This window comes from Natator depressus, chromosome 3 (assembly GCF_965152275.1).
Source record: "Natator depressus isolate rNatDep1 chromosome 3, rNatDep2.hap1, whole genome shotgun sequence".
Classification (NCBI taxonomy): domain Eukaryota; kingdom Metazoa; phylum Chordata; order Testudines; family Cheloniidae; genus Natator; species Natator depressus.
The window spans coordinates 122722217-122746044 of NC_134236.1; the positions used below are offsets into that span (position 1 = coordinate 122722217).

Below are 23828 nucleotides of genomic sequence, written 5' to 3' on the forward strand. Positions count from 1 at the left end.
GAAAAAATCTCCAAATGTCAAAGAGCAAAATAAACTGAAAATAGTGATGCTCAGTTTTATATATCATTAAGGTATTGGTCCTTTCCTCTGTATTGGAATGGAAGTAGAATGCAGCAGATATTGCTTATGGTGTCTCATTGACTAGCTCCCCCATAGCCAGAGATGTGCACAGGCTGAAGGACATGATACCACTGAGGTGTTGGAAGCGATGGCATTGAGTATAGGTAGGTAGATGGTTTGCGTAGAACAGATTTGAGTCAACTAACTCACAATCCCCATAAGTCTTTCAAGTAGGTCACACTGAAAAGCCATGTCTCACTTCCTCATCTCTCAATCATGGTGGAGTCACTTTGCCAGCATCTCTTTCATCTCAGGTTCACTTCTCCTCCAACTCCAACTGTTCCTTTCTTCTCTTTTCAGTCATCCCTGTGTCCTTACATTGATGCCTGAGCTCCTTTCTGTAGTGCTGGTCTGCCCATCAGAAGCAAATCCTATGTGCCCAGGTCCTCCACTCCTTGTCCCTCAGTTTCTGCAGCCTTTGGCTCACAGAGAGCAGACTCTTGGGCATCCTCCCATCCCTCTCTGAATCTGAGGATATCTTAGGGGTTTTAACAGAGCAAAATAAAAGTTTGCAAATGTTCTTGAGTCCCAGTATGGTCTTATACACTTTCTACATAGCTGCATACATGGCAACTTTTATCTCAAATGCCATTCCTTTTGCTAGCTCACAATGGTAGCTACCTTCTGCAGATTGCAAGCTTGATTAAAGAATATTTCAAGAAAAAGAGCTGTGAGTTACCAAAATCCTCCCACTTCCAAAAATGTCACTTTGATAGCGGAGACTTTAAGAGGAAGGAGGGGGCATTCCCTGTGACACAGAACATTGGTGATTATTTTAAACTTATTCCAGGCCATTATGCCCTTAGATGATGTAGTTCTGTTGGGGATCCAAGAATAAAAAAGAAAGTATTTATTCCATGCCTCTTGGTAGAGACCTTCTGGCTATACAGGGGAAATCCTTCTGTGACTTGTAATGGATGAACTGATAAATGACTGGAGTGAGTTTGAGTGTTACAGAGGAAGCAGGTGGAGGTTTCCTCGTCCAGAAATCTGACAGACCTCCTGCAATTTCTACTGAGTGAAAAATTCTACTTCATCAAGAATGGAGCAAAATAGGATCTCCAACCTACTGGCTACTATGATAGTGAGTACACATGTTGCCTTAACGTGTTCTCCAGCCCTGAGGTGTTCTTCATAATACCTTTAAAGATTGTGTTCAAACAAGTTAGATTTTGCTTGGGCTGTGGCTGCAATGCTTTTTAACTTCAATTTTTCTTTTACTCTGGCAATGCTTTTTTATTAATAAACTGCTACCATTAGCTGAACCTTTTCAATTTCCCCTCCCACTTCTTTGCCATATAGAGCAGAGTGGCCAGTCACAAGGAAAGGAAAAATTGATGTAAAAAGGGATGTATGTCATACAGCTATGTCTGTCCATGGTTAAAGCACGAGCCAAGTTTAGCCAACATATTTTATAATATTCTTTATAATAATAACAAAAATGGTTGTGCCCATCTTATCCAGATGGAATACTGCATTCTCCTCTGGTTCTTCAATGAGGGAGGTGATCTGAGCTTCTAACACCTGGTCTACTCTTAAGACTTAGGCTGATGGATATAAAAAAATCACACCTCTGAGCATCATAGCTATGCCAACCTAACCACCAGTGTTGATGCAACTAGTGATAACAGCTAATTTATACCCCATCATTTTATATGTATAGTTGGGATTATGTTTTCCAAGGTGCATTACTTTGCATTTATCAACACTGAATTTCATCTGGCATTTTGTTGCCCAGTCACCCAATTTTGTGAGATCCCTTTGCAACTCTTCACAGTCTGCTTTGGACGTAATTCTCTGAGTAGTTTTGTATCATCTGCAAATTTTGCCACCTCAAGACTAACATGGGTGCTACTCTGAAACCTTTTTTCCAGATCATTTATGAATATGTTGAATAGGACTGGGCCCAGTACAGACCCCTGTGGGACACCACTATTTACCTCTCTACATTCTGAAAACTAACCTTTATTCCTACCCTTTGTTTCCTATCTCTTAACCAGTTACCAATCCATAAGAGAACCTTCCCTCTTATCCCATGACAGCTTACTTTGCTTAAGAGCCTTTGGCAAGGGACCTTGTCAAAGGCTTTCTGAAAATCTAAGTTCACTATATCCACTGGATCTCCTTGTCCACATGCTTGTTGACCCCCTCAAAGAATTCTAGTAGATTAGTGAGGCATGATTTCCCTTTACCAAAACCAAGTTGACTCTTCCCCAACAAATTATGTGCTTCTATGTGTCTGACAATTTTGTTCTTTAGTATAGTTTCAACTTGTTTGCCCGGTACTGAAGTCAGGTTTATTGGCCTGTAATTGCCGGGATCACCTCTGGAGCCTTTTTAAAAATTGGCATCACATTAGCTATCCTCCAGTCATTTGGTACAGAAGCTGATTTAAATGATAAGTTACAAATCACAGTTACAGTTCTGCAATTTCACATTTGAGTTCCTTCAGAACGCTTGGGTAAATACCATCTGGTCCTGGTAACTTATTACTGTTTAATTTATCAATTTGTTTCAAAACCTCCTCTAATGACTCCTCAATCTGGGACAGTTCCTCAGATCTGTCACCAAAAAAGAATGGCTCAGGTTTGGGAATCTCCCTCACATACTCAGCTGTGAAGACTGATGCAAAGAATTCATTTAGTTTCTCCAAAATGGCCTTATCGTCCTTGAGTGCTCCGTTAGCATCTCAATCATCCAGTCACCGCACGGGTTGCTTAGCAGGCTTCCTGCTTATGATGTATTTAAAGCAATTTTTGCTATTGCTTTTAGAGTCTTTGGCTAGCTGTTCTTCAAATTCTTTTTTAGCCTTCCTAATTATATTTTTACATTTCACTTGCCAGAGTTTATGCTCCTTTCAATTTTCCTCACTAGGATTTAACTTCCATTTTTTACAAGGATGCTTTTTTGCCTCTCACTGCTTCTTTTACTTTGTTGATTAGCCACGGTTGCACTTTTTTGTTTCTCTTACTATGTTTTTTAATTAGGGGTATACATTTAAGTTGAGCCTCTATTATGGCATCTTTAAAAAGTTTCCATGCAGCTTGCAGGGGTTTCACTTTTGGCACTGCACATTTTAATTTCTGTTTAACTAACTTCCTCTTTTTGTGCAGTCCCCTTTTCTGAAATTAAATGCTACCACGTTGGGCTGCTGTGGTGTTTTCCCTGCTAGAGAGATGTTAAATTTAATTATACAATAGTCACTATTACCAAATGGTGCAGCTATATTCACCTATTGGACCAGATCTGGTGCTCCACTTAGGACTAAATCAGCAATTGCTTCTCCTCTTGTGGGTTCCAGGACTAGCTGCTCCAAGAAATAGTTATTTAAGATGAATTATATAATATAAATATTTGTATAATAGCAATACTGTACAGTGAATGTTTCCTCTCCCGCTGACTGACTGGTGACATTCTATACTTTGACTACTAAATACCTTAAGAACATCTTTCTGAGAGAATCTTTCTGAAGATAACAGATTTCAACAGTCCTTTCTAGTCAGAAACCAAGGTTTTTGTGCCAAAAGAAAACAGAATCATCCTGCAGTAAGAGAAAGAAGTACGTAAGTCTTTGGAAGAAGCTGGAGCATGTTGGAGACTACTGGTACTGTTATGAAAGAATCACTCAGCATATTAGAGTAGATGGTAATAAAGAATTAAAGGAGACCTTCACCTCTAAGTCCCAGACTTAATCTGTCATCTACCCACTGCTTTGTGGCCTACTGTATGTGCACTGAGTTGATGTTTTGGTTCCAAGTTGCAAAAATCACCATCACAACTGACAGCCTTTTTGAGCCTTTTGAGCAGTAGAAAGGCAATTGACTGAATAGTTTTTGTGACTAAACTGCTTTCTGACCCACAGGAGTGAGGCAAACTATTGAGGAGGTAAATGAAAGCTCTCATTGCAGCTGCATATGATATATTTCTTTCGGGGGTGGGGGGAATGAAGGAGTTCATGCTCTACTACTACATTTCACCAGCATTACATTCACTTAAAGAAAAAGGCAGAAATCAGTAAACAGGAATCAGATGTTTCAAGCCTCAACAATGCAGGTGAGTGTGCAGCCACCAATCAACTAGAAGCAGATTTTTTCTTTACCTCTTTAATAACAGTGAGACTCATAGCAAACTGACTAGAAAAGACCACCACAAAGTACCCGTCATTAACAACTAGCCAGGCAGAAGTATCACTCAGAGCTAATCTACACTGAAAAGTTAGGTTGATCCAGGTACGTCACTCAGGGGAGTGAAAAAATCCACACCCTATGAGTGATGTATTTAAGCAGACATAATCCCCAGTACAGACAGCACTAGGTGGATGGAAAAATTCTTCTGTCGACCTCGTTACTGCCTCTAAAGAAGGTGAATTAACTACAGCAATAGGAGAACCCCTCTCATTGCTTCAGCAAGTGTTTACACTGAAGCGCTACAGCTGTGCTGCTATAGTGTTTTAAATGTATATATAGCCTTGGTAAAACTGTCTCCTTATTTTGTTCATAAAACAAAAAAAACTATTTAGCTGCATCACAGATAGACCTAGTCCACTGACACGGGCAATTTACATTCAGTTACATTATCATCCTGCCATTGGGGGTCCTTGCTATGACAAATGAGCACACTTTGTTTTGTCAGAAGCCACATGGAGATTGCGGAGTGTGAAAGAGACACAACTCCGTGAAAATATGCAGATGTGCCACAAGAACCCTTAAATGTGTAAACTGCCCTGTGATGTCAGGCAACGTTATTAAGTTTATGTAAATATTGTATTTAGGGACAAAAAATAAATAAACAGAAGAATCCAGCAGTTCACATCACAGTGCTTCAGATAGCAAGCCCAATCTCATCATATGCGCCCCAACTGAGCAGATTTAAATTAGCACCCCTCTTGTCTCATTACTCATTCAGAATGTGAGATGTGCATCATTAAGCTAGGCACTAATTTGTTCGTAAACTGCACTCATTCATCATTAGTTGGCAGCGAGAGGCTGATCAAGTCAGTTGTGGAACACTTCTGTGACCCACCCATGAATTGTACACTTTCTTCATGATTTACTTACAACACTCTCCAAATGTTATTTTAACAGTTTTGGTAATCCATATATTGTAAAGATGATTCTTTTGGTCAGGTTAATCTCAGAGGTTTCGGTTTGCCTTATTTCTAGAATTGGACTCTTCTGCTTCTACAAAAAGGTGTTTGTGTATTGATCTTTTAAACAGCATCTTCAACGAATTACCAAAAAAAGTCACTTCAGTACTGTCGCATTCCACAGAGAAATTGCTCCTCATTTAGGAAATGCATAGTTTTCGGTGGGGATTATAGTAAGGATGTTTCCTCTTAGAAGATTGAAATACTATTTTAGGGATCCTTCTTGGAAAAAGTGAGGCCTGGGAACCTCTTTCAAAACTCAGTTTAATTATTAATACACTGGCTCTTGATATTTTTGCCAATTTGCCTGTTACTTCATTCATGCCAGATATAGATGGCAGGAATGAAGTATGGATATTGTAAACTGTAATTTTGTGAATAAGAACTTTTAAAATCCATACCGTAAGTCATCTGTCCTTATATGTTCATTTGTGTTTGTTGTGTCTTTACAAAACTTTCATAGAAGTATTTTAATAAAATTTGTGAACATAAAACTGCCATAAAACTTGTAAATTAGATTAAAATTTCAATGCATCAGCTGTCTAATATTGTAGTCAAGGAAACTGGTTTCAGGTCCAGTTACAAGAATAGACGGCGGTTGCTTGTTTTATTCATCCATAATACTAAATAGTATTATAAAAGTTAAGAAAAGGAAGAGTAAACCATTCTGTTCATCCCCCAGGCATAGGTACGACGTACTCTACTAGAAGACACATCAAAAGCTCAGCTACATATTCACCGTACATTATTGACATTATATGGTTTGTTTAGAAGACTAAAAGAAACTGTGGCTGTGTCATTGCATAGAACGATCCCACTATGAAGGACAAGTTTGAAATGTCAGTGCTAAGTTTTGAATTGTACAGTCTCAGTGAGTTACCTGATTTAGCAGATGGAAGGGAAATGCTGTTGTCTGTAGTATCCAGAATAACAGCCAGCCCTGCGGAATAAGATGGGAGGACGCTGGTACTAAGGTCTACACGGGTTAGACTTTCAGGCTCTTTTTCCATGCCTCCTAGAATACCTCCAGCGTTGGCAGTTTCAACGTCAGTCCTTTTCTGACCACTGTCTAGGGGACTCTGAACAATATGAACTATACTCTGCTGGGCCAGGTCACAGTTCTGAAAAACAAAAACAAAATCCCAAAATATGATTGACACATAAAGAAAAAATTCACTGTGTCTCCAATTTGGTATTTGTTAAGACACTTTCAATCCATTTCATGTGCAATTTCAATGAGCATTAACAGAGTTCAAAGAAAAGTGACAAGTATAAACTGCAAGAATTAGGATTACTAGCACTGGCAACAGGTTCACAATGCTTACAAATTCTAAACATTTAACAAAGAAATGGTGGACCAGAGCCAACAGCTCTGAATAATTCTGTTGGAGGATGAACAGAGAGAAGTTTTAAGTCAGATGCTAAGAAAATTCAATCTATAAAATGTATTTTTACAGACAATGGTGAAAAACGTTTATAATATTAATATTTAATAAAGCACAGGTGTCCCCTTTTTTACTAACAGTAATAAACAGTAACAGTTAAAAGTGTTCACACCAATGCTTGAATTAGTGTGTGTGAGGGATAAATGAAGTAATGCTATCCTCCCACTTCTTGCTGCTACATGTTGGAAAACTGAAAAAAAAATTGCAGTGCATTGTCATTTTATTTTTTTTCAGTTAAAACACTGTGCATGATATATAGGGGTAAACACTACAGTTATATCATTTTAGTTAATCATTCTAGACTTTTCACATTTTTTTTTGGAAGCTATGTTGTTTAGACTAAGAAAGTAGGCTCAAGACTTTTTTTCTGTATTTACAGTTGCTATTAATTAAAACAAAATTAAAAGAGAAAACAAAATAAAGCTTTTGAAAGTGAAATAAAGAAAGTTATATGACAGTTAATAATAAGAAGTATATGTATTAAATGTAACTTGGAAATCTGAAAAGTTTATCAAAACCTGATAATTAAATTCAACAAATATAATCCATAGTAATCCTATTATTCTGACAAAGTGTTGATCTTGCTTTATCCTACTAGTCTTAAGAAACAGCCATTGTCCAAACAGATCTTAAAAGAGATGCTTTTTATGATATTCAAAGACTATTGCCAACACTAATTCTAAAGTCAGATATATAAATATTTTCAACAATTATTTTGTTCCTTAAATTTAAATGTCAAACTATTTTTTCTCAAGTATTATTAATAAAAACAAACCATAAATCAAGTTTTCCCATATACATATACATACTGTGAAAAAGTTCCTCCTCTGCCTTGGTGGGTCCTGCACTTATTGGTGGATTTGCTCGCCTCAGAGATTCACGGCAGCCCTCAGTTTGGCCACTTTTGCTAGTGACTCAAACCTGCCGTTCACTTAGCTAACCTCATCACTGGCCAGCATGGGGAAACGGAAAGAGAACAATCCCTGCAGTCTCTGCTGATCCACCTAGTGGGTTGGGGGACAGGCCAGGGACCTTCCCCTCTGGTGGAACCCACAGTCCAGGACAACTCCTCCTGTATCCAATAGGGAGTTGGGGGGAACCCAGGCCCGCCCTCTACTCCAGGTTCCAGCCCAGGGCCCTGTGGATCACAGGTGTCTACTCTGTTTCTTGTAACAGCTGTGGGACAGCTACAACTCTCTGGGCTACTTCCCCATGGCCTTCTCCCAACACCTTCTTTATCCTCACCACAGGACCTTTCTCCTGATGCCAGATAGCATTTCTACTCCTCAGATCTCCAGCAGCACACCCTCTCACTCTCACCTCCTTGCACACCCCTCACTCACTGAAGGGTGCCCTGATTAGCCTGCCTGTCTTAATTGATTCTAGCAGCTTCTTAATTGGCTCCAGGTGTCCTAATTAGCCTGCCTGCCTTAATTGGTTCCATCAAGTTCCTGATTGTTCTGGAACCTCCCCTGTTACCGTAACCAGGGAAAAGGGACCTGCTTAATCTGGGGCTAATATATCTGCATCCTATCAATCTCCTGTAGCCATCTGGCCCAACCCTGTCACAATACCTATATGTGATATTTTGTAAAGTAATTCCAAATACACAGTCTGAGTTATTTTAAAACTGCTCTTTCCTCTGAAATCCACCAAGTAGTTATAAACCCAAGTAATTAATTAAGAAACATTTTTTTCAAGTTTACCATACACTTCTGTTTGAAACAAGCTCAGATAATAATAAACTCTTTAGGATTTTAATCTCTTCATTTTAAAATCAAAATATTGCTTTCCTTTCTCTGAGCTTCTCATAATTCAGGTGGTATCAAATCATGTAGGTATTTTTTAATTCTTTGAAGTTACTGCATGTGCTCCCTCAGATATGCTTCCTTATATTTTTTGTGCCCATGGACCAGAGCTTCCTGTTGAAGCAGAATGAACTATTCTCATGTGGTATCACAAATTTGTTTTTTATCCCCACAGTTCACATAATAAGTTCCAGGGTCAATTTTGACAATCATGTTGGGTTCAATAATGAGCCACCTAATGTGCCTGTGCAGGGGGAAGAAGGGTAGAAGGTGTCCTGATAATTATTTATTTGCTCCCAATGTACCTTATCAATTTAACCTGGTATTAGATATCAAATCTATACGAATTCTTCAGCTCTTTCCACAGTTCACATTCAGTTGGGATCTTGAGAATCAGAGGGAACTTGTAGTTCAGTTAAAGATGTCATAATCATGATAATCTTTTCTAGTAGTGCAAAAGAGTTTCTCTATTCAGCCTGAAAGAAAGGGACACTGCTTGTTTTTCTACAGGTCTTGGATTTTCAAAAAGCCTTCCTTTCCCTGAGCGGCCAGCTGGAATGGCATCTCAGTCGGCAACTCTTTCCAGATGTTCTTCATGTTATGGGAAGCAACCAACATTTTTAAGGCCAGATAGGGCTTTTCACCCAATTGAGGGGTGCACCCACTTGTTATGTCTCCTCTCTCAAAAAGATCCCAGATGAATCAGCACATTTCCCACAAGAAACCACTGAAATAAACAAATTACCATCTCATGACTGTTCCAATAATTTAACAGTCCTACAGATTACTGGGATTTCACTGTTACAGTTCTTGGATTCACAGTGCATATTGCTCTCTGAACACCTGGTTTTCACTCAGCATTTGTTTTTCTCCATCCCCCTCATTTGCGTGTAAACCAGATGTCCATCTTGAAACCTTTACAGCTCTCAGAGTGGTCCTTTCTGCTTTGCATAAGATAGGTTCTGAGTAGTGCTGACCTTTTCACAGTTTTTAGCAGAAATTGTTCTCCAGGTGTTACCTCTGAAGGCCCAGGCCTGTCTTTAGCATTATGACTGAGTTATATATAATGCCTAGCTCAGGGGTCTCAAACACGCAGCTCGCAGGCCGCACGCAGCCCACGGAGTTATTCCCTAGCCTAGTTACACAGAAATAAACTTGGATATACCCCCAAAGAACCATTTTGCTAACCCTCCTCAGCTTCATCACATTGGCTCTGTGTAAACTGGTGTGATCTCGGTGGACAGTTGATTGTTTTGGAGGGAAGGGATGAACAATTATTTTGCAGGTTCACCCAGTTGTGCTGGCATACCATCTTACAAAGGTGGAGTAACATAGCTGTCCCACAATGGCCCTGCAGATTTCTGTGTTGGGGCAAACCAATGGCAGTTAATATATTGTGATACAGCATGACCAGAGGGCAGCAGGAGAGTGTTAGAAGGGAGCCTTATTCCCTGTAGAGGGAAGAAAGTTTGCTATAAATTAATTAAAGCACCTGAAGCCAATTAAAGCACCTGAAGCCAGTCACATGATAATCCCCCCCTCCCCTCACTTCAATCAGACAAGAGGAGGAGTTGAAGCAGAGTGGATTAGTGTTGGAGCAGAGAGCAGTTTGGAGGAGTTGAAGCAGAGTGGATTGGCATTGGAGCAAAGAGCAGTTTTGAGGAGTTGAAACAGAGTGGATTGGTGTTGGAGCAGAGAGCAGTTTGGAGGGAAGGAGAGGAGAGTTTGGAGAAGTGCTGTGGTGGGCTAAGAAGACCAAGACCCTAGGTAAAGGGACACCTGGTTTGTGCAGAGGGAGGGCAGGAAGCCCCACAAGCTGAAGGGCAGGAGAGGGAAGTAGCCCAGGGGAAGAAACCGCTAGTTCTAGTGGTTTACCGCTATCCCTAGGGCCCCTGGGCTGGGACCTGGAGTAGAGGGTGGCCCCGGGTCCCTCCCTCTCCACTCCCCTCCTCTAGGACACTAGTGGGGCAGTTAATACCCCAGTTCAGGAGCAAGAAACGGTGCCCTGAAACCCCACCCCACCCCCCAAGAAGAGAAAGTGAGAGACCCATCATAGTAGTGCCGGCAATTTGTCACAATACAGATGGTCTGTATTAACTTTAGCTGGTTACCCTTATGGGTTTGGGTAGAATGGGAGAATCCTGAAAAGCTGGGCCAGATCCTCTGCCCCACTTTCTCTCTGCTCCCTCCAACTCTGTGGTGGTAATCATCTTAGAAATGCTGTACACCACGGGTGCCCAAACTGCAGCTTGTGAGCCACATCAGGCTCTTTTACAGTTAAAGTGTGGCTTGCGGTGCCCCCCACAACCGCACCCTGTTCTCTACCTACCAGACTGGGGAAGGGGGAGCACAGGGCTTCTGCTCTGCAGCAGGGTGGTGGGGCTAGGGGCTTCAGCCCTTCGGGGAGGGGGGAGTCTTGGGACTTCAGCAGGAGTGGGGCTTGAAGCCCTGAGCCCCGGCAGGCGTGCCCAACTCTCAAATTTCTGAAGATTATCATATGCGGCTCAAAGGATCAGTAAGTTTGGCCATCCCTGCTATATATTTTAGATAAATAATGAAGTCCAAAACCAAGGGGATTCTGCAGGAATGGGGACGAATATCACAGGGGCAGCATTGTCCCTTCCATATGCTCCAGGCCTTAATGCAGACACTTCTCCACATATGGACACAGAGATTTATATACATAGAGAAAATGAAACAATGGGTGTTACCATACACACTGTAAGGAGAGTGATCACTTAAGGTGAGCTATTCCGAGCAGGAGAGCGGGGGAAAAAACCTTACCTTTTGTAGTGATAATCAAGGTGGGCCATTTCCAGCAGTTGACAAGAACGTCTGAGGAACAGTGGGGAGTGGGGGATGGAATAAACATGGGGAAATAGTTTTACTTTATGTAATGACCCATCCACTCCCAGTCTCTATTCAAGCCTAAGGGAAGAAAGTTGGCCCAGTTTCACTGATGTAAATCTAGAGTAACTTCACTGAAGTTAATGCAGTTACTAAAGATTTACACTGGTGTAACTAACAGCAGAATTTGTCCCACTATCAAAGTTACCTGTTACCAATCATCGGGTACACTTTTAATTGAACAAGGTTCCCTTATAGATATTTCAGCATACTCTGTAATCTTGTTTTTTCACCAAAATCTGGTAATTGTTGTTTAATTTTGATTTGATTCGACATATTCCTTTCAGCAAGTCTGTGTTTTTTTCTTTACATAATGCAATTCTAAAATATGAAAATCTGTTTTTTATTGAATTTTTAATAACACGCTTTTTCTCTAGTGGAGCATTAATCCAGTCAGCAGAGATTTGTCAGAGTAAGGACTTTGCAGACTTAATACTGAAACAATGCTGTTATTAGGTTTCAACTTGAAAGCATCATGTTATCACTAACAGACTTGCGGTTTTTTTACATCTTGTTGCCCATAATATTTTTAACAGAATATATTTAAATTGCTTAATAAATTAGTTCACCAACACAAAATCCATCACACATCGAGTTGTTATTTTGAAACTACTCTCAAAATAAAGACATTGTAACAATATTGGGGTAGATGTGGGATAAAATTTCCAAAAGTGTCTCAATGACTTGGGAGCCTACATTCATTTTTCAAAGGTGACTTAGACACTTGGGTTCAGATCCTCCAAAGTATTAAAGCTTCTCACTCCCAAAATGGGAGTTAGGCACCTAAATACCTTTCAGCATCTAGGCCTTGGCACTTAAATCTCTTTGAGAAAAACGAAATTTGAAAATGAGACTTAGTCTCCTAAGTCATTTAGGTCCAGATATTTTAAAAGTATTTAGGTGTTGCTGCTGTCAGGGTCTCAGCACCTGATTTTGGAGCCTCAATCTCATTTTAAAAAGGTGTTTAGGTACCTAGGAGTCTAAATGAGAGTCAATGGGATTTAGGCTCCGAAGTGCCTAACTCCCTTTAAAAATGAGATAAAGGCTTCTAAACCAGTTAAGCATTGCAACACTGAGCAAAACAATGCCTAAACAACTTTAAAAATCTGGGCCTTGGGCGCTTAGGAAAATTTTATCTGTGGTATAATTATTAAGCAATTACTTATATCAGACTTCTGATGAATTTGTTGAATTTCAGGGTGCTTACTCTAAAGTACAGAGCCAACACTTCTTTTCATTGTATATGGCCAGATTATGTTGCCATAGCTCAATTTAAGTAATACCTTATTTTCCACTTTGTCCCATTGGTTTCAAGTACTTCTCAGCCTGAGTAAGGGCTGAAGAGTCTGGCCGATAACTTTTATTAATCAAAACAGAATTTAAAGATAAATAAAAAATTACAGAAAGTAAAATAAATATGGTTACATGATAGTGTTTAAAAAGTTTAAGTGAATTAATTTAATATGGTATGTCAACATTCTTAAAGAAGAAATGCATTAAACTACAAGCAAACAAAATCTTATCACAAAATGCTAAACTTGTTCTGTACTATTCTGAAGGGATTTGGGTACCAATATGGAAATATGGTTCTTTAATACATGTCGTTATCATTTGCTTTATCGTGTATGACAAAGTCAGGCTGGGTAGCTGCAAGAGAGTGTTCATATTGAGTTCTGGGAAGTGGGCAGGCGTAAGCCCACTGCTAAAGGACCCTCCCCCAGCCTGTGGGGAGAATCCACAAGGTCCAAAACTCAAATAATTACAGGGGACAACCAAAAATATAACAGGGATGGGTGTGAAGGTCAAAGGGTCAAGCAAAGGGAACCTGAAGGGGACACCGAGCAGAGAACCCTGGACAGTGCCCACCGCTCCTCAAAGGTGTCAAGAGAACCAGCGGACACCGCCCAGAGGAACTCTGCCTGGATATGTGAGCGAAGGCAGGATTGGAAATAGGCCACACAGTTACAGAAAACCCCCTCAGCCAACCTCCTCTCCTTGGTCTTATAGACGGCTACTTTGGCCAGCGCTAGGAGGAGGTTGACAAGGAGGTCCCACGACTTTGTGGGGCCATGAATAGTGTTTGTGTATATGAAAAGGTGAGGGGAAAAGTGCAGCCAGAAACATAAAAGGATGTCCAGGAGGAACTGGAATAAGGGCTGCAATCTGGTGCACCAGGGTCTCCCTCACATTGCAAAAGGGACAGGAGGCACGGATGGGGGTAAACTGTGCCAAGTACATGCTGGTGCTCACGGCTCCATGGAGGAGCTGCCAACTGATATCCCCGGCGGGCCTTGGGACTAGGGTGGAGTATAGGCTGGCCCACTGGGCTTCCTCACCCTCAAGAAGTGGTAATAGGTCCCACCACTTCGTATCAGGGCGGGACACAAGAGTGATGAAATAAAGGATGTGAAGCGCGAGCGTGTACAGATGTTTCCTTGGCGCAGTCCAGTATGTTATCCCTAGAATGATAAGGGCCCTCTCTCCTACAAACTGAGAAGGGGTTACCTTGGGTCAATTAGGGACACCTGAGTCCAATTAAGGGCTGCCTGCGACCTTTAAAAACCCTTCCTCTGGTGAGTGAGAGGGGAGGAGAGACAAGCTACTGAAAGACTAGTGGCAGCAGGGAGATTGGCTTCTCCAGGGTGAGAGGCTGTTCTCCTCCCTACAGGGGAAAAAACCAAAGATGAGTGCTTGCTTACAGGAGGGACTGACACCTCAGGCCTACAACAGGACAACCCCCACCCCCTCCGTAGCGAGGGGCAGAGAAAGATATCCCCCTTTGTTTTGTGTTTGTAAATTGGTTTCTTTTTGTTTGGTGGAGGAGCACTCCTTGGGCCAGCCCTGAGGCCTACTTTGAAAATACTGATAAGTAAATACAGAGTGGGAAAGCAAACACTGTCCATGGGGAGGCTGATTTACTTCTGGCCCCACTACTGCCAGAGAGGGAAGTGCTAAGTCCAGTGAGATGGATGGAGAAGGTGCCTCATCATACATGTTTTATACCAATGAAAAGTTAGGGGTCTGTCAACGCTAATTCAACCAAAAGCAACTCCTTAATTTTGCTTCAAGATGAGCCTTGTCATTGAAGAGCTCTGTGTAAAGATAATACCACTTTTCTACGGAGTTGTACTAAAACTTCAGTGTTAACCAGGGATCCTAGTTGTCCATAATAAAAAAACCTCCAAACTCTGATAAAAAAACATAAAAAATCTGTGTTTTTCCATGATTAAAATGAAACACTGAACTTCAGTTTCCTTAACCACAATAGATATAGGTATCAGTTGAACACAATGTTTTATTGCTATACAGTAGAACCTTGTTCATCCAATTCTCCATTATCTGGCTCTCTCTGTTCATTAAACTACCAGCCACCCAGGGCTCAGGCTGTCCGCCCCAGGCAGCTGGGGTTCGGGTTGTCTGCCTGAGCCCTCCACATCTTAAAATAAGGTATAGAAAGCTCTTTGCCAATTTTTTTCATTTTCCAATCTGGCCCTAGTCCCAATTAGATCAGATAAACATGGCTCCAATGTAAATTCCAAGCACATTCAAAAATCAACCACAAGAGGGGGAGATTACGTGCATTGAATAAGTGACGCTGGTACTTTCAGTAACATTTTGTTAATAGTTAATATATGTTTTAATTTTTTCACAAAAGGTAAAAAATAAAGAATCTCTGAAAAAATGTAAATTCCGTTCGTTTCCGTGGCAAACAGATTTCTACGATCCCTGGTGTTAACTCCTCTACCCCCTCCATTCATCTCAGTGAATGTGAATGCTAAAGTTTAATGATAACACTCTAGATGTCAACATTAACTATTCCAGCTGGGTATTTCAAAGGTGCCTAAATGAGTTAGTCTCCCTTTAAATTACTAGTTTTCATTGATGAATAGGTTAGAAGATGGGATGAGGAAGGGGGTGGCAGTTAAGCCACAGGAGGGTAAAATTCGGAGCTGCTTCAAGTAGGTTAACAATACCATTAGTGACAGTAGATCAGTTTGACTAATCAGTACAAATTAAAAGCTAAAATAATTTAAAATGTTGATCCTGTTATAGTAATACCAGAACAATCAATAAAGCAAAATATCTTCCTTCTCCTTTAACTCAAATAGCATAATATAAACTACTACGGTGAAGGAAATGAAATAATTCTTCTTTCTGGAATTCCAGTCATTATCTCATTAATAACATTTACTGTGTAGTGGTAACTGAAGTGACTATTTGAAAAATGGCAACTCTTTCCTCATCATACCAGCTTCCAGTGGCCCTGACATTGCAAAGAGAACCGTGTAGGCTAGGGGTGGGCAAACTACAGCCTAGGGGCCGCATCTGGCCCTCCAGATGTTTTAATCCAGCCCTCAAGCTCCTGCCGGGGAGCAGGTCCGGGGTTTGCCCCACTCCGTGCAGCTCCCGGAAGCAGCAGCATGTCCCCCCTCTGGCTCCCACGTGTAGGGGGCAGCCGGGGGGCTCTGCACGCTGTCCCCACCCCAAGTGCTGCTCCCACAGCTCCCATTGGCTGGGAACTGTGGCCAATGGGATCTGCAGGGGTGGCGCCTGCGGACAGGGCAGCATGCAGAGCCGCCTGGCTGTGCCTCTGCGTAGAAGCCGGAGGGGGGGACATGCTGCTGCTTCTGGAAGCTGCTTGAGGTAAGTGCCGCCTGGAGCCTGCACCCCTGACCCTCTCCCACAGCCCAACCCCCTGCCCCAGCCCTGATCCCCCTCCCGCCCTCCGAACCCCTCGGTCCCATCCCGGAGCACCCTCCTGCACCCTGAACTCCTCATTTCTGGCCCCACCCCAGAGCCCCCATCCCCAGCCGGAGCCTCCCTCCCTCCCGTACCCCAACTCCTAATTTTGTGAGCATTCATGGCCCACCATACAATTTCCATACCCAGATGTGGCCCTCGGGCCAAAAAGTTTACCCACCCCTGGTGTAGGCTGACTTCTGTGCTCATGCAAAGCCCTGTTTAAATCAGTGGGGCTTTGCATAAGCACAGGGGTTCACCTGTGCAGTTGCCTTTGCAGAATAGTTACCTGTGCATATCTGCTTATTTTACTAACAAAAGGAATTACATCCAATCAGACCAATGGTCCACCTAGTCTAGTATCCTCTGTATGGCAGTGGCAAGTACCAGATGCTTTGAAATCAGAATGAAACTACCCAGACTGGGCCATTATGCATTAACATGACCAGAAAGGACATTTGTTCTTGAGCTAGTACAGTTAGTGGTTTTTACTTTAATAAAGATTTCATTTTAAACATGTTTTTACTGCAGAGCTAATAGCTGTAGGAGGGTGATTGGATTCTAATCTTCCTTACACATTTTCATCAGAGACATCAGCAAAATTCTCACTGTAGAATCTTTATCTGATGATGATGATTGATGATGATGATTGATGACTGATGATGACACAACCAGATAGAAAAGGAGTACTTGTGGCACCTTAGAGACTAACCAATTTATTTGAGCATAAGCTTTCGTGAGCTACAGCTCACTTCATCGGATGCATACTGTGGAAAGTACAGAAGATCTTTTTATACACACAAACCATGAAAAAATGGGCGTTTACCACTACAAAAAGTTTTCTCTCCCCCCACCCCACTCTCCTGCTGGTAATAGCTTATCTAAAGTGATCACTCTCCTTACAATGTGTATGATAATCAAGTTGGGCCATTTCCAGCACAAATCCAGGTTTTCTCCCCCCCCCACACCACACACAAACCCACTGTGTGTGGGGGGGGGAGAGAAAAACCTGGATTTGTGCTGGAAATGGCCCAACTTGATTATCATACACATTGTAAGGAGAGTGATCACTTTAGATAAGCTATTACCAGCAGGAGAGTGGGGTGGGGGGAGGTATTTTTTCATGCTTTATGTGCATAAAAAGATCTTCTACACTTTCCACAGTATGCATCCGATGAAGTGAGCTGTAGCTCACGAAAGCTTATTCTCATATAAATTGGTTAGTCTCTAAGGTGCCACAAGTACTCCTTTTCTTTTTGCAAATACAGACTAACATGGCTGTTACTCTGAAACAACCAGATAGAGATCAGCTTGACTGGCAGATCCCAGGCTGAGTTTGCAAGACTGACAATGGTGGGGGGAGAGGAGAGGGAGGAGGGTTCTTTTTTTTTTCAGTTGTAAACTGAGTAAATTAGATATGGAAACCACTAAGTAATAATAAATATAGAATCCAAAAATTCCACTTTTATAATGTCCTGTTTCCACACTTTAATTGAACCTGGCTTCAGTTTCCGAGAAGAAAATGCTTGCCTGTCCTTGTAGGACAAAAGGGGCAAGAAGAAAAGTGTGTTTGTTCTCTTATTGAGAAATATAAAGAATGTATTAGAATCTTTCTGAACAGTTCCTAGAATCAGTAGTGACTGGCACACTACAAGTAGGCTAGATTAGATAGACAGAAGACAGGGTGGGTCTGCACTTTTTTCACTGACAGAAATGATGTTATTCAAACTACTTCTGTAACTTCCTTAGGTTTTTGCCTTGGGTTAGGATCGTAGACACAAATCTAATATGCATTTTTTTCTGTCAATATCTTTCATTTTCTACATATATTTGTTTTATGCCTCAGGAAAGGTTTCTTTTGTGAATATCTGTTAATAATTCTAAAGATATTATCTTGTCTTATCTGTTCATCCAAATTAATGCTTATCTGTGATCCATCATCCAAAGGGAAATACTGTGTGTGTAAATATCACAGACTATCAAGTCCTTCTTCTCTCACCAGAACAAAAGGAACTCACAAGATCCAGAAGTGATTAAACCAGGTGTCAGAGACTGGTACTTTATACAGAATGCATTTGGGACAAGTTGAACAGGTGGCTTCATAACAGACTACTTCAGTATTCAAACTCGTTTTCAAAGGTATTTACTTTCATATTCTCTTCCAGCTTTGCAACAAAAATGCTTTCCACAAGGCTAAACTAACATCTATTGAATGAATGATAGGTGACTATTCAGTGCTGCCAGCTATAGGCTGACCAGCAGGCCAATGTGGAACAGTTAGAACAGACAACTTCCAAGAAAGAATTTTTTGAAGTGTGAAGGAGAAGGAAAAGATGAGAGAGTTTCTACAGTCCTATCTACCTCTGTTTCCTATAAACCTTCCACTTGTCATTTTCCCCACTTACAAGATATTGTCATAGTGACACACTGTTGAAAGAAGAAATGTTGTTCATTTGTGTCCAACACATGGATAGATTAATGGGAAATCATCTTCAATGAAATAAAACTTTTTTTAAAAAAAATGTTTAATTTAAAACTATTGGGAGATTTAGCACTTAGGCTCCACTCTATCAACAAATGAGACAAGGACAAATGTCATCTGAATTAGTGACCAACTTAAGAATTACTGTGAGCTAGCTAGACAACTCTTTCTGATTAAGAAATACCAAATGACATCCTGAGCCTCATAATCCGGAGAAACAGACACCACATGAAAAATAACTTGAAAAGTTGGGCTTTATAAAAATAAAAAATCCATGCACTCCCACACAGCTGAGGCTTCTGTGTAGAATGCCTGGCGCATCTGAGCTACTGGATCCAGCTCTGCTGGAAGTTAAATTGATAAGGGAACTGCTCATAACAGTCAAATAATAAAACAAGAAGCTTATTGCAAGCTAGACTCACTGCAGTGAAAAAGAGAAACAGAAAGAATGTCTGACATAGAAAGGTAAATAAATGCCCGAGGGGACTGAAGTAAAGAGAAAAAGGCTGGAAAAAAGAAATGGCGGCTGAAGCTGCAATAACCAAAAAGTGTAGTTAAAGTTTCAGTAAAAAGGATCTAGAAAGCGGTTCCTATCTAAAATGTGAGTGCTGGGGATAAAATTGTTCTGCCTCTGACAAGACATGCTTGTACTCCCAGAGTTAAGTAAAGTATTATGTTATGGGTCTAGCTACAGGGTTACAGTGAACCAAGCGTAATAGTCAGCAGTATAAAGAGGAAAACTATTTCACTTGAATTTGAGAGACATATGTTTTCACTGCAGTTCACTGTATGACTCTCTAATCAAGTGAGCACTGTATCTATAGCATTCTTGCTAGAAATAGGGCACTGTGGTAAAGTCCGTCTGCAATAATCATCTCCACTTCCCCTTTGATTAATTCTTGTCCTGCTGCTTTGACTATGAGGAAATTAAAATAAAAAACATGCATTGTTTTTATTGCCCCAGCACACAAAGGAGCATCTAACATTGAAACATCCCAAATCCCACACCTCAGCTTTGTCAAGCTACACATAGGATTTTTGGCTCAGCTTCCTTGGCTTTAGCAAAACCCTCCCCATTAGGGTGGGACTTCCCTCATAACTTGCCCCGGAAAGCAAGGCTGTAGTTGGCTTCCATTCATTTTTACAACCAGGCCCTATGACTGTAGCTTTGAGGAGAGAACCGTGCCTTCTAGGTTAAATGCTGAACAACACTGATTGGAGGCACAGTATCCCTTTTAGCAGCCCGCAAACACTGAAGACGGGACAAGAAGAGGACCACCCAATCTCACCGAGAGGGCAAAGACCAGGGAGGCGGTTTAAAGCCCACCCAGTCTCCACAATAGACTTAATGTAAAATCATAACAAAGCAGGGGGAAGGGCTTCGTCCTCTACTTTCCCCACAGTACAGGGAAATGGACCATCTTCACTTTATGTGCCCTACTTCTTCAATTACTGCTCTTTTCTGCCTCTTTCATTCTCATCCCCTCTTGCCCAAAAACTATAAATGTTCTGACACCACTGAGAATATGCCCCTTCCTGGAGCCTACTGGCCAGGGCAAAAAGTCATTGGCACTCCCTTACTTTTGTAGCAGCTTCATGTGGAACCCCCAGCAGTGTTCCCCCACAGCTTCTCCCAGTCTTGTTTACTTCACAAGATACCAGGAGCAAGCACTGAATTCTTTATAAGGCAGAAGAGTCTCTAGCATGGAGGGATTTGCTCTCATTGCTTCAGGAGATGCTCCAGCTGCTCCCTGCTCCAGCCTTCTCGCTAGCTGTCTGCAGCTTCCTCCTTTAAAAGCTCTTCATACATTATTAGCAGAGGTGGAGGGGCAGGGCTACCTTAGTATATAGACCCTCCTTGGCCTCCCCTATCAGTGCAGTCCTAACTAAGAAATAGGGTGACCAGGTGTCCAGTTTTCAGGCATTGATGGTCTGGTGGCACTGCGTCATGTGGCTCCAGGGAAGCACCCAGCATGTCCCCCCTCCTGCTTCTATGTACAGAGGCAGCCAGTGGGCTCCGCATGCTGCCCCTGCCCCAAGTGCTGCCCCAACAGCTCCCATTGGCCAGGAACCATGGCCAATGGGAGCTGCGGGGGTGGTGCCTGTGGACGGGCAGCACACAGTGCCACCAAGCCGTGCCTCCACGTAGGGGTGACATGCTGCTGCTTCCGGGAGCTGCTTGAGGTAAGCGCTGCCCAGAGCCTGCACCCCGGACCTCCTCCAGGGCTCCACTCCCATACCCCAGCCATGATCCCCCTCCCGCCCTCTAAACCTCTCAGTTCCAGCCCGGAGCATGCTCCTGCACCCCAAAACCCTCTTCCCCAGCCCCACCCCAGAGTTTGCACCTCCAACCAGAGCCCTCACCACCTCCCCACACCCCAACCTCCTGCCCCAGTCCAGAGCCCCCTCCCTCACCCTGAACTCCTCATTTCTGGAGTCACCCCGGAACCTGCACCCCCAGCCCAGAGCCCATACCTCCTTCCATACTGCAACCCCCTGCCTCAGCCCGGAGACCCCTCCCATACTCCAAACCCCTCAGCTCCACTCCCCAGCCCAGAGCCCCTTTCTGAACCCCAAACCCCTCATCCCTGGCCCCACCCCAGAGCCCACACCCCCAGCCAGAGCCCTCCCTCCCTCCCACACCTCAACCCCCTGAGCCAGCCCGGTGAAAATGAGAGAATGAGTGAGGGTGGGGAGATCGAGCAATGGGGGGGGGGTGGATGGAGGGGGGGGGCTTCAGAGAAGGGGTGGGCCCTGGGCAGGGCCTCAGGGAAGGAGTGTGGAAGGGGGCGGGGAAGGGTGTTCGGTTTTGTGTGAGTAGAAAGTTGGCAACCCTAGTAAGAAGTGCCAGCTAAGTGCCTCACTTTCTTTGTGTTAAGGAAATGCCAGGAGAACAACAGTTTCTGCTGTATTTCTCCCTGTCCAAGCAAACCTCCAAAATAACCCCATTCCAGGTTTAGTTGCACACTGGAACAAAACCAGCAGAGGCTGGTTTGAATCTGGAACCTTGAATCTGAGTCAGCAAGCTATGTCCCATTGCTGATGCTTCGGTTTACCTGAAGATCTGCTTATTTGTCAGATTCAGCACCAGGACCTTAGGAAGACTGCCGTGATGGGGCAGGTTTCTATTTTAAGTGGTTTGGCTTTGGGCAAAAGAAACTCTTAGTTATTAGACCCCATGATTCCACATAAAAAGAGACTCACACAGACTCTTAAGACAAATTTCAGTGTAACTAGTTAATAAAACCAATGTAACTTCCAACCTACCAGGACCTTGCAATGGAGATCAACACAGAAACTCTCCAACCAGACATTTTTCATTCTGCTCCCTTACCACATCATACAGGAAAACAAGAGGGTCTTTTTTAAGCCTCATGAATAAGGCAAGTAATAAAAATGCCCCCTAGAGAGCTAACAGTATAATAGCAGCCAATACTGATCCACACAAATGGATCCACATAAAATTGCAGTAGATATACTAGCTTTAATAGAAAATCTATTTCCAGGGATACTGCAAACAGACATTAAATGTGACCCTCTAAATAGGTGGGGGGAAGCATATGAAGTCCCCACAAGATTGAAAAATAAACCCACCAAACACGACTGTACTACTATTGTAATCCTCTCACACCCCAAGGACAGAGACCAAGTCTTAAAAGCAGCTTGCATAGAAAGGAAATCAATTGGAAGAACAACAACACTCTTCTTTTTCCCCTGGATCTCAGCCCAATGACCCAAAAAAGGATGAGAAACTTGAAGGGAATTTTAAAAAAATCCTTTATCACTGAGGAGCAAACGATGGGGTGTAACTTCAACTTCCAACTAGAGATTACATAGGATAGAAAAGTTCTGTGACTGTGCAGCAGCTGAAAATCATTTCTAGAGAAAATCTGAAGGGAAAAATTAATCACTCCGTACTTCAGATAATGAAAAACTAAGGCTCTCATCTGGTATTGGGATCCACTAGTGTGGCTCCTGCCTGGTGCTGAATCTCAGCAAAGTAAATAGCACTCTAAATGGGAGTAGGGGCAGATCTTGACGCAGCACTGGATCCTAAATTAAAAGAAATTATTCACAGACTGTTTAGATTTCAAATTGCAGCACTCAAGAACTCCATGCTGTTTTATGATGCGATAGAGTATACCTCTAGTTGCTATGAGTTCAGTTTCTGAGAATTACTATTTTACATTATTAAACATATTAGGGTGTTATAAATGACTGAATTTGCACAGTATTCCATACACTGTGATGCTAAGCAACATCTACGGACAGATGCAAAAAATGGAGACTTTGCTATTAAGAATTCCTCATTCCCACAGAAAAGAAATGAATAGAAAAGGCACAAAACCTCAGCTTTACTGGGTAATATATAAACATACTGTGTCTTAAGAATACATAAAAGAAATATGTCAGTGCATTTGTATCCTGTTTGTTAGATTTCAGTCCTATTATTCTGTTTTTGCATTTAAATATTGAACAGGAAAACAATAAAATGAAAGATTAAAACTATGAACTATCCTGGAATGAAAAAGGATTCATTCCTTTTCTTAACCAAAAAGCTAGTAATATTTTATGGATTGCCATTAGAGTTCCAAAGACAGGGTTTCATAAGAAATTAAAGAATGTCAGCATAAGAAGTTGAAACTCTGTCGCTAGCATTAAAGTTCAATGCAAAGCTAAAGTTAGATGCAAATGAATTACTCAGAATCATTGTCTTTTCAACTCCTTCCAGAGGCAAACACCAGTGAGGGAGAGGGGAACCTTTGCTATGCACAAAGTCAAATGACGGAGCATAGTAAATGCACTTTGATTTTGGGGAAATCAGAACAAAGAACCTTCAAAATAGCCTTAAAGTTATGACATTTTATTCACAGATTTTAGAAGTTTAATCTGACCCCTGAAACTTCTTTTTTAACATCTTATCTAGATGAGGTGAATATGGCAGATCAGAGTAGATATTAACTGTTCCCCACATAACCCTGATCCTATAATCCTTGAGCACTAAATAGTTCCATTGACTTCAATAGGAATTAGGGATGTGTAAGGAATGCAGAATGGGGTCCAGTTTTAACATGGGTGTAAGTGATCATGTTCTATGTACACCACATGGTGCAATTTTAATTTGCTGTTCCTTAAGCTTTTAAAAATCCTTTTGTACACCTGTTCTTTTATTCTGTTAA

General features: G+C 41.9%; 1 protein-coding gene across 1 annotated transcript in view; it reads right to left on the bottom strand.

The window, feature by feature from the left end:
* Positions 1 to 23828, bottom strand: part of PRKN (parkin RBR E3 ubiquitin protein ligase) — a 1223721-nt gene that overhangs the window by 787014 nt on the left and 412879 nt on the right. Inside the window, exon 3 of the mRNA XM_074948732.1 lies at positions 6147 to 6387. Coding sequence (XP_074804833.1) covers positions 6147 to 6387 — 241 coding nt within the window. The remainder of the gene's footprint in view (positions 1 to 6146; positions 6388 to 23828) is intronic.